Source organism: Mytilus edulis, chromosome 13, assembly GCF_963676685.1.
Source record: "Mytilus edulis chromosome 13, xbMytEdul2.2, whole genome shotgun sequence".
In the NCBI taxonomy this organism is placed as follows: domain Eukaryota; kingdom Metazoa; phylum Mollusca; class Bivalvia; order Mytilida; family Mytilidae; genus Mytilus; species Mytilus edulis.
The window spans coordinates 64,934,793-64,952,606 of NC_092356.1; the positions used below are offsets into that span (position 1 = coordinate 64,934,793).

The following is a 17,814-nucleotide window of genomic DNA, read 5'->3' on the forward strand; positions in this document are numbered from 1 at the left end:
TATAATAAATATATTTATTACGTAAAATTTGTTGACCATGCATATTAATTTTAGGCTAGATATAAAAATTTCTTGGATTCTCATCTTAATCAGTATCTACAGGTGAACATGGACTACAACACTATAGACATGTATATCTTATTTAAATGTCTTGTACAAAATCACTGTGAATAAATATTATACTACATAGTTAATGTCTGCATGAAATGTTTGATGTGAATTAAGACATTCAGTTATATTGTCTTTTCATTAAATGATTTTATGAGCTAGCAAAGTTCATTTTTACATAAAAGTAAAGTCTAGCCAATTAACCATACAAATTCTCATCTTAACAAAATATCAAAACACAGATCTGTAGCTACAAAAGATATACATTATAAATATTACATTTGGCAGCATGGTATAAAAATCTTATTTAGGATACACAATCACAAGGCAAATGTTTTTCAACTGAGGAATTATATTCATGATCTTTGGGGATTATGGCTCTATAGAATTAAGTAAGAGTTAGTAATCTCTAAGCATGCCATGTATATGTAACTGTGGTAAAAAAAATCATGGAATATTGTCTTTGTTAAAAGTTCTATAATAATTTTTTTGTACTAAATCCTAAATTTGAAATCTGTGTAGTCTTTTAATCTGAGTTCTTTCAAGTTTTGCATAGATCTAAAAACTGCAACTGATATTTAACTGAAGGAAGTATAAACAAGAATGTGTCCCAAGTACACAGATGCCCCACTGGCACTATCATTTTCAATGTTCAGTGGATCATGAAATTGGGGTAAAAACTCTAATTTGGCATTAAATTAGAAAGATCATATCATAGGGAACATGTGTACTAAGTTTCAAGTTGATTGGACTTCAACTTCATCAAAAACTACTTTGACCAAAAACTTTAACCTGAAGCGGGACAAACGGACGGACGGATGGACCCACAGACCAGAAAACATAATGCCCCTCCACTATCATAGGTGGGACATAACAACGTTATTACTCCAAAATTCAAACACGATTCAAATATCTTTTAAATGCCCTTCAATCTGGCAATGTACTTCATTTACACATTAAAAACAGTAATATAAGTTACTTAACACAATATATTGACCATTTGACATAATATATTTATAGCACAATCTTTGTATGATATGTGATTCTAGACTCGAGGCATAAAATAATCATAGGTATAATGTAACTTTTTACTCAAATTAGGTATATTTCCATGATAAAGTTCCAGTGAAATTTCAACATAAATCCATGATTTAAAGTTTCAAAATTAAGATGATTAATTGTATCCCATAACTTCATAAGATTTCATGTTCGGTGGATTGAATGGGCCAATTAGGCCAACAAACGTATAGTTTCTAATTGTAAAAAGTTCTCTTCGGCTTCCATTTACCATGTTTACTGCAATAATTTAACAATACACCTAAAATCAATAATTCTGTATAAGATCACAATTCCACATGGAAACAAGCCACACCCAACATTGATAATAATTCCATAAATGCTGGGAAGGCGCTACAAAATCCAAAGATGTACCAGTAATAGTCACATGGCCAAAACTGAAACAGGAAGTAAACTAATGCCACTGTACCAGACGCATGTGCTGCACAAGCTGTTCAATTGTCAAGGATAACATTATGTAGTAAGTATGCTTACCTCCCTTTAGCAGACTAGCCAAGGGAAGTAATTGTATTAGCAAGTTGTTTGATCATAACATGATCATTATTTCTCACAATTGTACTGGAGCTTTTAACATAGTTGACATTAAATAATTTCATTTTTACACATACATAGATCTATAAAACTGTATTGAAGCAAAAATACTTTGTAACTTTTTGTTTTAAAATATAATAAATATATACCATTACTCAGTTATTAGATTCAGATCACTTTTCAAAAGTTCTATGTACTCATTTCTTTTTAGCAAACTATTTTGCACCATGTTTTGAGATTTTTTATACAGTATAAATATAACAAACACTTGTACTAAACATGCTAATGATAAGGGCTATAAAAGTCCTCGTCTACAACATCCAATCAAAATCATAACACAGATTTCTGTAAATGCTGGCAGAGCACTTGAGAAGCTGAAGATATACCAGTACCGATAACAAGGCCAGGATCGGAATATAAAATATGACAATGCTACAGCTGCCCCTGAGTGTGCTGCTATTGCTAATCAAAAGTCAAGGAATTCAATCAAGTTTAATAAAAGAAAATATGAGTAAAATATCTACATTGAAGACCTGTTGGTGACCTTCTGCTGTTGTTTTTTTCTATGGTCGGGTTGTTGTCTCTTTGGCACATTCCCCACTTCCATTCTCAATTTTATTTATATTCAACATCAAAGTCATTTTTGAATTTTTCATCAAACGTATAAAGAGTTAAAATAGGCTTCTGTTTGTTTTGTCATATTTGAAGCTGGTACTTTGTATGTTTTAGTAGGTTATTAATCTTATATCACGTGGGTTGTCTAACTCAGGAAAGATGTACCGGTATATATATTCACCTCATGGTTATCTTTGTACTTTTGTATTATGTACTTTTGAAGAGTCAGCTTTGTAAGAAAGATTGAACCTAATTAAAATTATTGTCAAATAATTCAAAACATTTTTGACTTTTCTTTAGAAAAAAAAGCATTTTTAATGCCACATTTACATATGCTTCTATAAATGAAGAAAGCAAGCTTAAGGCATTTGTCCAAGTACTGGCCAAAATACTGACAAACTCACATAGAATATGATAAGTCAACTACACCCTAATGACCACATTAATGTTATTATTTTTTAACCCATCATTTACTTTACTTTATGATGAAAAGGATACATAACATGCTTTGCATAGGTAAAAACATGGAGATGCCACCGATAAATCCTATCAGCTCTATACCAAACAATCCTAGAGCAACAGACAGACCAATTATCATCCTGAAATAGATAAAAATTATATTAAAAAGATAGAGATGCCACTGATGAATACTATCAGCTCTATACCAAATAATCCTACAGCTACAGACAAACCAATTATCATTCTGAAATAGATAAAAATCATATTAAAAACATGGAGATGCCACCGATGAATCTTATCAGCTCTATACCAAACAATCCTAGAGCTACAGACAATCCAATTTTCATTCTGAAATAGATAAAAATCATATTAAAAACATGGAGATGCCACCGATGAATCTTATCAGCTCTATACCAAACAATCCTAGAGCTACAGACAATCCAATTTTCATTCTGAAATAGATAAAAGTTATATAATAAACATGGAGATGCCACCGATAAATTCTATCAGCTCTATACCAAATTATCCTAGAGCAAAAGAGTTAGACAAACCAATTATCATTCTGAAATTCTGAAATAGATAAAAATTATATTAAAAACACAAAGATGCCACTGATGAATCATATCAGCTATATACCAAACAATCCTAGAGCTACAGACAAACCAATTATCATTCTGATATGATCATCAGTTCAATAAATCATTCCTAAATCTGATCAGTAAAAAAAAGTTCAACTCATTGAAACAAAAACATTACAAAACAAAAGCCAAAAAAATCTCTGCACTTGATACTATTTTATTGTCTTGATGGTTTATCTTTGTTCCCTGGTATTATATTGCTCTTTGCAGAGTTCTTGAAGGACATTGCCCTGGAGGTCAATACCAGTAAAACACTTGTCATATTATCATCTTTTTTAAGATTTTAATTATCTTAGTGGCATGAATAATACTGTAAATTGTTGCAATGTTTACAGGTACATGAAACACAAAATAAAAAAAATCTGTATCAGAATAATAGCCAGAATTCTTCTCTTGATCATGTATATATACGATAAGTTTGTCATTATTAAGATTATAGTGTACTTACTGCATATCTTTATCATCATATTCTGACTGAGTATAGCTACTGGGCAAACATTGTTTTATATTCTCCTCCTGAAAAAGAAAACAACAATAGTTAATTTATTCATGTTTTATTTTTCTACATTGCTGTTTTATAAAACTGCTGGTACGTGTAGATGATGTATATGTTTAATGGTTTGTATTGATAATTCAATGCTGAAGGCTAGTTATGTTTTCACATAATTACAGCCATCAAATTTGTTACGTAAGGAACTTGCATACACAAAACAGAAATTGTTGTTTTTAAGTTTAATGTTATTGAGTTGAGAAAAAATAAACTGTTATCACAAAGATTTTTCTCACTTTTTGTAATTTCAATGATGAAAATGTTGAAATTAAAATAGCAACACTTTAACATGTAAGTTTTGCAAATATTCAAAGTCAATGAACCATAACTGATGGTACATGGCTAACTTAATAAATTTCCATGGAAATGAGATGTGCCAATGCTAATACAACTGCATACCAAATACCATTGACCTTAACAAAAACTAATACATGAAAACTAAGCAAAATTTTAAACACATAGGTTGAGATAATATTTTTTCATTAGTAAAATTGAAAAAAATGAACCTTTTTCTTCTTTTAAGTAGCAAGGTTTATTGCCTTTGATGCAATCATTTAGTTGTAAATTATATTTTAGTTGAAAAATGCTATAATAAATTAAAGTCTTTACATAATGAAATGATATGACTGATACTTTCTTCCCAGATTTATATATTTTCTGTAAAATTCAAGGTTTTATCTTACAGATTATGTAATAAAATTCTACTGTTCGTGATCAAAATTCCACTGTTCAGGGGTGTTGAAATTAGTGGGGGTTATTAAAATAATGATGAAAGAAGTGATTTTTTGGAAGAAAATTTAGGTATGATACAAAAGTGATTTTCATGTCATTATCTCACTAGTCATTTTGCTAGACTAAGTATAAGGTTATCACCTGACAGTCCGGCGGAGGACATTTTAGCGCACTGATAAGACATTTGAGCAAAAAACAATAGGACGTTTGAGCGCCAAAGTAGAACCCATTTTAGTGAAAATTAAAATTGTCAAAGCCCATTTTAGCAAAATGTTTTAACCCTTTTTAGTAATTAAATAATATATATATATATATAAAAAATTAAAAAATGTTTAATAGACTCAAGACAGCACAACATAAAACAGTATAAAACTTTTCAATTAAAGTACAGCACTAAAAGTCTAAAAGGTTAAATCAAATGTTAAAATAAAATTGAGAATGGAAATGGGGAATGTGCCAAAGAGACAACAACCCGACCATAGAAAAAAACAACAGCACAGGGATGATTCAACTATAGCTTAGCGGCCCTAAACCAGGCCAGCGGCCCCAAAAAATTGTACATGAAAATTAATTCCCAATTCAGGAAAATAAAATAAAAATCGATATTTCCGGAAAAGTTTCTGTCACCGATTAAGGCAACTATAATTTTTCATAGTTTGTTGTCAAAATGTTTTAAAATCTAGATAAGAATGCTGTATACGATCGCATTTTATTAACAACGATTTAATTATGTCAACATGTGGCAAACAATTTTAGCAGCCGAATTCAATTGATTAATATGTTATGGGAGTATTCAATCTTGTAAAAGCAGATCGCCCAGCAGGTTGATAAAAATGGGTGTGAAAGCAGACCTCGGCAGAGAGCAAATTCAAATTTTGATATAACATTGATGGATAAAGTTTAATGGGCGCTGATCTCGTAAAAGCAGATCGCCCAGCAGAGCCGGTTATATAATATGATGAAAACTTGTTTTGTAAAAGAAATTATTTCCTCAAAAGACAAAAGTTTGAGCATTTTTTAAAAATAATGTTGATGATAGACCATTCATGAAATACGATGTCATCATAATGGAACTATTTCAAAAGATTTGAAGATGATCCAAATAATTCTAAAGATCACTGGTTCAATGCTTTAAATATCTTATCAATTATTGCGAACCCTATCATAGTTTTCCATAGATTCACCTGCAAGTTACCTGTTCATTTAAACTTTTGTGAGTTCTATTGTCCCATTGAACAAATACAACAGGTATTGTTCTCTGTATAGTTTATTTGATTGGACCTTTAAATTTCTTCCAAGAGAAATCTATCACTCATTGATTAATTTACCTTAACAAAAAATTGAACTGTCAATGATAAATATATATGTACAAATAATAAATACAAACTCCTGCAAAACTGCATATGTGGCATTGTATTTATTCAATATCAATAATACATTTTTAATAGTTTCAATATAAACACTGATTCAAAAATTAAAAGTTGATTTCTGATCAAACTTTTGTATAATTAACCTTATAACCTATAGGAGGGTAAGCTTGTCTAAGGGGGGATTAGTTTGTTCATACTTCAGTATTTATGATAGTAAAATGAATCTCCGCCAAGTGTGCATTGCTATTATTTAGTTAAGTTAGTTTTCAAAATAAATTTCAAAGTCATTTTCAAGATTTCAAAATTATTCAAGATGCAAAATTAAAGCGTTTTTTTAATCAAATTAATCATGTAATTCTTAAAATATTTTTTTATCTAAATTGATGTAATGTACGTGTAAATAATGTATCCAATGCAAAATTTGCACTTTGTATGAATCAAAAGAACTACATAATACATGAACAGTCAGACTCAACAATAACCAGGGGAGATAATTTTAATGAATATATCCACAGTGTTTAAAAATGTTCTTAGATTTTTCAAGCGTTATTCCATCTATAACTGCATCACATATTGCAGCTCTAGTATGGTCAAAAGTAAAATAACAGTGATTTTATAAAATAAGAGTACAAATAAATCATTGTACAAATGTTACTTTTTGGTCTTCCCTTTATAACATAAAAATAGCAAGAAAATTATTAATCTATTCAGATACATAGCTGAGAAATCAACATAAAAGGAATAAGTTGAGATGAATAACTATTTGTGAAAATAAATTGGTTTACAGAATTTGAAAAATAAACAAAAAACACACATTCATACACCTTGGGCATCTATTATATTGATTTCTGTCCTAAAAAATACACTATTGACATCCTTTCATGAAAACATAGCAAAACCTCAGTTTTGAATGAAGAATAAAAAACAACAACCAGGGTATATTGAACAATTACAAGTGTATTTTCATTGATTTGGAAGATTTTTTTTTTACTCAGGTAAATTAATCAATGAGTGATAGATTTCTCTTGGAAGAAATTTAAAGGTCCCATCAAATAAACTATACAGAGGACAATACATTTTTGTACCTGTTGTATTTGTTCAATGGGACAATAGAACTTACAAAAGTTTAAATGGACAGGTAACTTGCAGGTGAATCTATGGAAAACTATGATAGGGTTCGCAATAAGTATATGAACTTTTGTAATTGCTTTTCTGAATTCGACAATTGACCAGTTCAATTTGAAATCCATTTGAATCAAGGTAAATTTATAGAGATGACCTCCTGTTGAAAAATACCTGATGAATGATTTTTTTCAGTGGTTAATGTTAGCTGAAATATATGTTTTTGTAATAGGCTTAGGTAACTATAGCTAAGTTGATAGACTAGTACATCATGTTCAATGATATTCATGTAATAACAGTAGCCCATCCAGAGTTATTCAAAATGTTACAACTTACATGAACATAATTAGTGTACAGGTTAAACTTAATAATATACATTTTCCATTTTTACAGGAAAATAATGTTATTTCGTCTTAGATTTTATGCTTAAAAAATTCCCAATTAGAATAAAAATTCCCAATTTGATGTTCAAGGGACCCATTTGAAAACACCTGGAATCATCCCTGCAGCAGAAGGTCACCAACAGGTCTTCAATGTAGCGAGAAATTCCCGCACCCTGAGGCGTCCTTCAACTGGCCCCTAAACTAATAATATATACTAGTTCAGTGATAATGAACGCCATACTAATTTCCAAATTGTACACAAGAAACTAAAATTAAAATAATACAAGACTAACAAAGGCCAGAGGCTCCTGACTTGGGACAGGCGCAAAACTGTGGCAGGGTTAAACATGTTTGTGAGATCTCAACCCTCCCCCTAAACCTCTAGCCAATGTAGAAAAGTAAACGCATAACAATACACACATTAAAATTCAGTTCAAGAGAAGTCCGAGTCTGATGTCAGAAGATGTAACCAAAGAAAATAAACAAAATGACAATAATACATAAATAACAACAGTCTACTATCAGTTAACTGACATGCCAGCTCCAGACTTCAATTAAACTGACTGAAAGATTATGATTTCATAAGTCTGTTCAAGCCTGGAATTTATAACCTAGAGAACGTATGTAATGGGCTCTAGACATACCCCCTGTACAATACTGTTCATAGATTTGCATTAAGAGGCTCTTTCTCTTTTCTCGATTGTGGTGCACATTCCTCTATACGTCGTATCTTTATATATGTTGTTGTTTGTAATTTTATAATTAGTATCGAGGAAAACATAAATTGCTGGGTGACAACTGTAAAACTAGAGGCTCTAAAGAGCCTGTGTCGCTCACTTTGGTCTATGTGAATATTAAACAATGGACACAGATGGATTCATGACATAATTGTGTTTTGGTGATGGTGATGTGTTTGTAGATCTTACTTTACTAAAAATTCTTGCTGCTTACAATTATCTCTATCTATAACAGTACTTTCTGTGGAAAATATTATTGAAAATCTTCAAATTTTAAGAAAATTGTTAAAAATTGACTATGAAGGGCAATAACTCCTTAGGGGGTCAATTGACTATTTTGGTCATACTGACTTATTTTTAGTTCTTACTTTGCTGTACATAATTGCTGTTTACAGTTTATCTCCATCTATAATAATATTCAAGATAATAACAAAAAAACAGCAAAATTTCCTCAAAATTACCAATTCAGGGGCAGCAACCTAACAACCGATTATCCGATTCATCTGAAAATTCCAGGGCAGATAGATCGTGACCTGATCAACAATTTTACTTCCTGTCTTAAAGGGAAATTCCGCGATTTTTTACTTATCATCTAATTATGTTCATCTTAACATAAAAAACACATTTGCAAAGTTTTAAATTTATATTCCTTCTAATAACGGAGAAAATCAAGTATTTGTAACTTTTTTGGTTGAATTCTCGAGTGGGTCGTGACGTATTAGCCCGATTTATTGAATTCTGGGAAAAAATAAAATCTGTTTAACTCTTATAGCTTATCGACAATATACGTAATTAAAAGCGCACAGCTGACGAATGGTCGAAGTTATAAACCACAATATAAGAATGAACGAAAGTGAATATGCATATATATACCGTTTTGTATTGATTGAATTAAACTCCTATAAAATTATCTCTAGTAAATGTTTTTGAATAAATTTAATTAATTATTGTTGAGATTTTTTTCATAAAATATTTATTGAACATTTTTACTGATATTGAACTGAAAATATTTCAGTTCTATTTACCGTTATTGTTTTGATAATCATTTCAATGCAACTAATGTGTGAGCAGAGTGTGTATATTATTTTGTAAAGGTCACTGTATATTTCTCGGCTTGAGGTCAATTCGTTTACCTTGTAGCTATTTAGCCGCAGGTGTGAGTTCAAGCGTACACAGGTATAAATGTTGTTATTTGGAAAGGATAAATAGAAAGGATTAGAGTATATGCTGTCATGATGTTAATACACTAAGATTAAATACACGATGAGAATAAAGATACAATAATTAAATTGTGTAAATTAATTGAAAATAAAATTCAGATTCGTAATTCCGAAAGTGTATAAAAATAAAAGGAAACAATTTTTGATTACTTTCTTAGCGGCAATTGGCGTAAAGATTCAAATATGAAGCAAAAAATAGTAGTTTTAATCTTTAATAAAAACTAAATGCAATATTACCCAATTTGATATACCATTGTACATCTGTTTGATATCATTGACTTTACCGGAATTTCTTAACTTGTATTCAAATCTGGCTGTGTTTAAATGCTAATAAAACTATTGCAATTTTAAAGTTTTTAATTGACAAAAAAATACAACATACAACATGCATAATTTTTTTTTAGTTTCTTTTTAACATTTTATTCTTACATAATTAAATTCATTTGACAATCATTTACACGAACTTTTTGTGAAAAGAATTCTTATTATCTAAGCTAAGGCATTATATCTTTTGAGGATTTTTGAGGATTTTTTTAAAAATTCTATGATAATAGTTGTGCAATGTTGAACATGATAGCCGTCATTAATCCAAATAAGTAATACAGTAGTTGTAATAAAAGTTATACTTTAGTCATGCATTACAGATATTGACGAATTTATAATAGTTCGTTCATACATCGTTGTTCATGAAACAATCATTATTAGTATACATGTAAGTTTCCTGACGTATAAGAGCCATTGAGGATGAGCTCCAGAGAAATCAGACTAGTTGCGTTTCGTTCGTTTGTTTGTTGGGAAAGGAGAGGAAATGCAACCGCTTGTACAGATAAACGACAGAATTACCATACAAGCATTTATAGTCAACACAATCAGAAAGAGTTCCCATCGTTAGACGGGGAATATGAAGGCTTCCAAGAATGAACAAGTGACATGTCTAACTCTGAACAGTTAGAGAACAGACTATCGACATCGAACGCTTGTTCTTGATATTTGAAACTGTATGCATATATATACGTATACGTTTATGATATAGTGATGAGTTCTGACAGAAACTAAATTCCTTCATGGTTATATCTTGCCATACGTTTATATTGGTTTGTAAGGTGATTACTCAAAATCGTTATTTGAAAATCCTGTTTGTGAGATGTAGATTCATTTCAATACAGAAATTTCGTCTATATATTTCACAAGTGTATAACACGGAGAAGCTCTGAAGGTTCATTACTCCCATTTTGTTTGGGTGTGAACCATCGATGTTTACAGCAATATCAAGGAATAAGGTGATGATGGTAGAAAGAACTATGGGCGTCATGTGGCAAATATTACATGCATATCGGACAATGAGTTGTCAATCTGTATGAAAAGTTTTCCAATACAACCATATTATTGAGAAGGAATGTTTACATGCTATACTCTCGTACTAGTATTACAGGGTTCTTGTGGCGTTCACCTTAGACACACATCGTTTTAACGATGTTTAAAAAAAGACAGAACCAATTTAATGTCATATTTCCCTATTTTTTAAATATAACTAAAATTCTTTTATCTGACAAGAATATCCCTATTTAGCGAACAAGTAATTTATTCTTTTTTCGGTTATTGAATACCGAGAAAGAAAATCAATCCCGAAATTAATTTGAAACTTTGATACACAGAAGTTTCCCAGCAAAATATTTACATCCCCTGGGGATAATTAGTGTTCGTCCAGTGGCATATATAACAATTGTGATGACGAATTCCTTCCTTTGTTTGAGAACAATCTTATTGAAATATAAATCTGTGATTTTCCTAGGTCCACAGCTTCAATGAACCAAAGCAAAAGTTATACATCGACCTGTATTTAAATCAAATTGGTTCTCTTCTTCTTTTGGTATACAACTGTAGTCTATCGACATTCGATGATTACATACTGTTGGCATACGTTGGCTAGTCTATTTACAACACTTTTACCCCTATTTATTCAAAATATATGTTTTTTTCTTATGTTCAATGTATACACGTATATATTTTAAATTGCGCTATAGTTCCGTAACTTTATATCCAGTCGTATAAACGAATCGTCGGCAAGTGCGTACATTTTTTTAAATCAATATTTCTGGTCTGTTCCAATCTGTCCTTCACTATTGACAATGACTATATATTACATTTTCCCAAATTCACCCTTGGAAAAAATATTTAAATAGATTTTAATTTCATCAAATCTTATTTTTTGGGTATTATTTATATATTATGAATTATATTCTTTACACCAGAAATGTTATTTATAAACAAGCGTATGAGTTTAGTAATGACAAGTAAGACAGAGTTGTATATTATACATCTGATAGTTCAAAATGGAAAGTTATAAGTTATAAGTTATCAGCCGTGTACACTGATCAATACCTGCAGAAGTGAATACCTGGACGTGTCACCTCACACCCCTCACAATACCTTTGGAAGTAATACCTTTAGCCATGCTGGTGATCAGATAAGGGAAGATCAAAATATATTTGAAAAAAGTTTATTACTTTAAAGAATTATGAACAAATTAGATTTTCGAAAACAATTTTCACGGAACACTTATTTATGATTTCAACTTTGACTTTTCACCTAATTCCAATATCAACAGTTTAAAAACAACAGACCATGGTAATTTAAAAAAAGTAAGAATATTTTCCGTATCAAGTTAGTTAGTCGTATTAAACAACCGTACGATTGACAAGATATCGACACGCAATTACGACTACATCGGTTACTGTAGTTTTGTTTCTTTGTGGTTTATAGACATATCGTTTTTATTCATCGGGAAAGAAGACAAGATGGCGGATTCTGGAGAATTGATACTCTAAATTTAAAATCGATGGTGATCGCTTATCTAGCGGAATAAAACTTTAATATCTATGAATTTGAACATTTTTATACAGAATGAACATAATATCAATTTTTGATTTTTTTGCGAAGTTTCCCTTTAATGCTTTGGTTTTTGAGTTATAAGCCAAAAACTGCATTTTACCCCCATGTTCTATTTTTAGCCATGGCGGCCATCTTTGTTTGTTGGCCAAGTTACCGGACACATTTTTTTAACTAGATACCCCAATGATGATTATGGCTAAGTTTGGTTAAATTTGGCCAAGTAGTTTCAGAGGAGAAGATTTTTCTAAAAGATTACTAAGATTTACGAAAAATGGTTAAAAATTGACTATAAAGGGCAATAACTCCTAAAGTGGTCAAATGACCATTTTGGTCAAGTTGACTTATTTGTAGATCTTACTTTGCTGAACATTATTGCTGTTTACAGTTTATCTCTATCTATAATAATATTCAAGCTAATAACCAAAAACAGCAAAATTTCCTTAAAATTACCATTTCAGGGGCAGCAACCCAACAACGAAATGTCCGATTCATCCGAAAATTTCAGGGCAGATAGATCTTGACCTGATGAACAATAATACCCCATGTCAGATTTGCTCTAAATGCTTTGGTTTTTGAGTTATAAGCCAAAAACTGCATTTTACCCCTATGTTCTATTTTTAGCTATGTCGGCCATCTTGGTTGGTTGGGCGGGTCACCGGACACATTTTTTTAAATAAGATACCCCAATGATGATTATGGCCAAGTTTGGTTAAATTTAGCCCAGTAGTTTCAGAGGAGAAGATTTTTCTAAAAGATTACTAAGATTTACGAAAAATGGTTAAAAATTGACTATAAAGGGCAATAACTCCTAAAGTGGTCAACTGACCATTTTGGTCATGTTGACTTATTTGTAGATCTCACTTTGCTGAACATTATTGCTGTTTACAGTTTATCTCTATCTATAATAATATTCAAGCTAATAACCAAAAACAGCAAAATTTCCTTAAAATTACCATTTCAGGGGCAGCAACCCAACAACGAAATGTCCGATTCATCCGAAAATTTCAGGGCAGATAGATCTTGACCTGATGAACAATAATACCCCCATGTCAGATTTGCTCTAAATGCTTTGGTTTTTGAGTTATAAGCCAAAAACTGCATTTTACCCCTATGTTCTATTTTTAGCCATGGGGGCCATTTTGGTTGGTTGGCTGGGTCACCGGACACAATTTTTAAACTAGATACCCCAATGATGATTGTGGCCAAGTTTGGTTAAATTTAGCTCAGTAGTTTCAGAGGAGAAGATTTTTGTAAAAGTTAATGCAGGACGACGAAGGACCACGGACGACAACGACGGACACCGGACGCCAAGTGATGAGAAAAGCTCACTTGGCCTTTCGGCCAGGTGAGCTTAAAACAGGTAAATTTTTCGCTAAAATGGGCTATCGAAAATACAGGTGACCGGATTTATCCAGTGCTTAAATGGGCTCTAATGTAGCCGCTCGAATGTCCCCTAGTAGTTTTAATTTTTTCCCTCAAATGTCCTGCGCCCGACCAGCCATCCTATCAATACAGATGTTGTTTCTGATAATTTTAGCAACATACATATGTATTTAGTCCCTTGATCATTAGTATTGTATATTTAAAGCTACAATAAAATTAAATCACTTAGTCTAGTGATAATTTGTACTACTATCTTAAGGGTGACTAAAAGAAAGAAAACTCTTACTTCCAACATTTGTAGATTGGACATAATGTTAATTGATTCAGTGATTTAGAAAATCACTCATTTAAGTTAGTCCTGACTGATTGACATTATACACCTCATAACTATTTATCAGCCTTAACTGGACATCACAAAAGTTCCTATAAAATTTTGACGTCATAATAGAAAATATCTGAAGCCACAATGGAAAAGTGATTGTGGTATGACATCAAAAGTTCAAGCGAGACAGATTCTCCGGTCATGATATGAAAATTAATGTAACCTTATTTTGTGTAACAGTATCAATATTACCAGCTACATGTATACATCCTTGTCAGACTTTGAAGGACTTGGACATGCTTTGCAGTTATTGCATGATTTGACTGGTTTGGCCTACATAAAGATAAACTGATATGGGATCCGGAAATCTAAGTCACAATTTAACTTCTTTTTTTTCCATTAAAAGTTTGATTTCATTTTTTTACACCAGGAATCACAGCAGAAATGAATGTCTCACTATCCTTATAAAACAATAAAATCGAAATTTGAAAAACAAGAATGTGTCCCAAGTACACGGATGCCCCACTCGCATTATCATTTTCCATGTTCAATGGACCGTGAAATTGGGTAAAAAATCAAATTTGGCCTTAAAAGTAAAAAGATCAACCAAAAGGGAACATGTGTACTAAGTTTCAAGTTGATTGGACTTTAACTTCATTGAAAACTACCTTCACCAAAAACTTTAACCTGAAACTCACACTTTTAATTTCTATGTTCATGATCAGTGGACCATGAAAATGGGGTCAAAAGATTAATTTTGTTTTAAAATAAGAAAGATCATATAATAAGGAACATGTGTACTAAGTTTCAAGTTGATTGGACTTTAGCTTCTTCAAAAACTACCTTGACCAAAAACTTTAACCTGAAATGGGACGGACGGACGAACAGACAAACGGACAGACGGACGGACGGAAGGACGCAGAGACCAGAAAACATAATGCGGCTTATGCCCCTCTATTATCGTAGGTGGGGCATGAAAACAATTCTTATAAATCATGTAAATTGGAACTAAGGATTTGTACAAATACTCATTAGAGTGATTAAAATGACTGTAAGGAGGTTGTAAAAAAAAATGAAGAATAGATGACATTGACTTTCAATATTAAATTTATTTTGTCGAAAATACGTTCAAATAAAGAAACTACATTGTACATACATGACATACAATGACATAGAAACTTCAAAAAGTTTGTTACTGTTTGAGGAATATTGAAATTCAAATTTGAACTGTCTGGAAGAAAACAATTTTCATGAAATGACTAAACGTACTACATTGTGGTTGTTCAAATGCTGACTGACTGATTTTTCTGGGGAAAACAATTATTATAAGAAGGTTAATTATCATAATTATATTTGTGGTTAAATATGATCCATTAGTGACCAATCGGATGGTGATAAGCGGATAAGCTGTTACAAATCACAACTTGTAACACCTGTTGTACAAATGTAAATGTTAATTACCGGCTCAGGGCCAGAAACTTGAACACAATTATATTTTTTATACAAAAATATTATTAGACCTTCAAACATGTCATGATTTAAGAGACGAAATTGATTTGAAATCCTTTCAACATTTTGAAAACCATTTTGTGAATGACGAAATGATGGAACACTAGCAAAATCACTGCAGGTTGGACAGATACGAATCCGGGTCCATTCGCGCCCATTCACGTTTGCACCCACTCATGATCGCCCCCTTTCACTTTCGCACACTATATGTTCGCACTGAAAGTCCGTTCGCACATTACATGTTCGCGCCCAATTTTTATTGGTTTTGTGTTTAACAACTTTGTAATCAAGTTTTGGAAAGTGTATTCCTATCAGAATATTTGTTGTCATTGTCTCATTATAAAGTGAGACAGCATTATTTTTTGTGTTGAATAAATCTCATTTGGATAGTGTATTGTTAAAAAAAATAACAATCCTTTCTAAATAATGTTGGAATCTGTCAACGTTTTATTTTGTGCTGAATAACTCTTAATCATGTTTTGGTTAGTGTATCGCTGTAACTTTGTTTCAATCATTGACTTAGGCCATAATAAATAAAAGGTTTGTTTGCCCAAACACTTCCTACCAAGAAAAAAAGCTGCCTACTCAAATTCTTTTATTGTCCTGATTTGAAGAAGTTTTTTTTTTTTATCAAATAGGCATGAAGACTAATTAACATCTGATACTTCAATTTCTTTTTTTGAAAGAAAAAAAAATGCCTACCTACCTACCCACTGTCTCAACCTTTGGGTAGGGTTTGGGCAAACCAAAATATTTTTAAGTCTGGCCTTGTTTCAAAATAAAGTGAAATTCTAACTACGTTTTCTTTTTGTGTGTTGAATAAATTTTATCATTTAAATCAGGACAATAAAAGAATTTGAGTAGGCAGCTTTTTTTCTTGGTAGGTAGTGTTTGGGCAAACAAACCTTTTATTTATTATGGCCTAAGTCAATGATTGAAACAAAGTTACAGCGATACACTAATCATGATAATAGTGTATTGCTATATTTTATTGTTTCATTGTTTCAGATCAAAGGGACCAAGCTGTTAAAAACAATTATCTTTTGTGTTTTTCATTTAAAATCTTCAATGTTTTACTCATACATTTTACTAAGCTAAATACCTATGCAGTTTAAAACAACAATCATGATTTTCTAATTATTCAACTGGAATTTGATCTAAAATTGGGCGTGAACATGTAGAGTGCGAACAGACCTTGGGTGCGAACGTGCGAGGAGCAGACGTGTAGGGTGCGAAAGTGTATTGGGCGCGAACGGACCTGATACACCTTATTGCTAATCCCGTCTGACCCCAGAATCTGTCCCACTTGAACTATTGACGTCATACAACAATCGCTTTTCCATTGTGGCGTCAGATATTTTGTATTATGACATCAAAATTTTACGTGAACCTGTATGATGTCCAGTAAATTGTAATGGCGGGCAAATAGCGATAAGGTGAATTACAAAATAGAGACAAGGTGTATACACCTTATCGCTATTCCCGGCTGACCCGTCCGCTTGAACTTTTGACGTCAACAACAATCACTTTTCCATTGTGGCGTCAGACATTTTGTTTTATGACGTCAAAATTTTACGGGAACCTGTGTGATTTCCAGCAATGGCGGACAAATAGCGATAAGGTGTATTGTAAACAGTATTATTGTGTAAAGTTTACTTACTTTTGACCAAAATAAAACTATGACTATCACAAGATGGGCGACAATTGTGAGAAATCTTGCTGGAACAAGACCACTTATTCTCATTTTGACTATATCTGAAGTATATGTATAATTTCCTTGTAATTTGTATTAAGTTGGAACCAAGAATTTACAAATTACGACAGTATACTTCGAATTCTTGCCAAGTGTTGTTTTAACTCCTTAAATATGCGTAACCATTCAGTTTTGCTTTTACAATAAAATGGTTATGTCTTTGATGACAACTTGCTATTCACGATGTACACAATGCATAAGTATAAAAATATTGGTATGTCTAAGCTTGTTTGGCGGCCATTTTCAAACAAATCATGTTTAACTTCCGAGTCCGGTCACGCTTGCGCATTCACTGTGGACACGTCTCTTCATCCAGGTTGAAACTGAACCGGCGAAACTTATTTGTTTACAAACTTATAACCCAAGAGAATGGTAACGAATAACTATTTTAGAATTTTATAACGCATGAGCTT

At 31.7% G+C, this 17,814-nt stretch overlaps 2 protein-coding genes across 7 annotated transcripts in view; one reads left to right on the forward strand and one right to left on the reverse strand.

Annotated features, from left to right (window-relative positions):
* Positions 1 to 17,668, reverse strand: LOC139499933 (transmembrane protein 107-like). Of its 2 annotated transcripts, none has more exons than XM_071288593.1 (4): positions 17,309 to 17,668; positions 3,877 to 3,944; positions 2,830 to 2,930; positions 1 to 1,615 (listed from the first exon to the last, which is right to left on the reverse strand). In XM_071288593.1, the coding sequence occupies exons 1-4, from the start codon at positions 17,390 to 17,392 to the stop codon at positions 1,452 to 1,454; spliced, it is 417 nt and encodes a 138-aa protein (XP_071144694.1). In that variant the 5' UTR covers positions 17,393 to 17,668; the 3' UTR covers positions 1 to 1,451. The 2 variants fall into 2 exon arrangements, with proteins under 2 accessions (XP_071144694.1, XP_071144693.1); XM_071288592.1 differs by having other exon boundaries at positions 1 to 2,178; positions 17,309 to 17,657.
* The window catches only part of LOC139499932 (coatomer subunit beta'-like), a 30,405-nt gene continuing 30,237 nt past the window's right edge, over positions 17,647 to 17,814 (forward strand). For 2 of the 5 annotated variants that reach the window (XM_071288589.1, XM_071288591.1), the window contains exon 1: positions 17,669 to 17,773. In XM_071288589.1, the coding sequence (XP_071144690.1) occupies positions 17,771 to 17,773 (3 nt within the window). In that variant the 5' untranslated portion in view covers positions 17,669 to 17,770. Of the gene's footprint in view, positions 17,774 to 17,814 lie in introns of all 5 variants that reach the window. The other 3 variants (XM_071288588.1, XM_071288590.1, XM_071288587.1) reach the window with 3 other exon arrangements.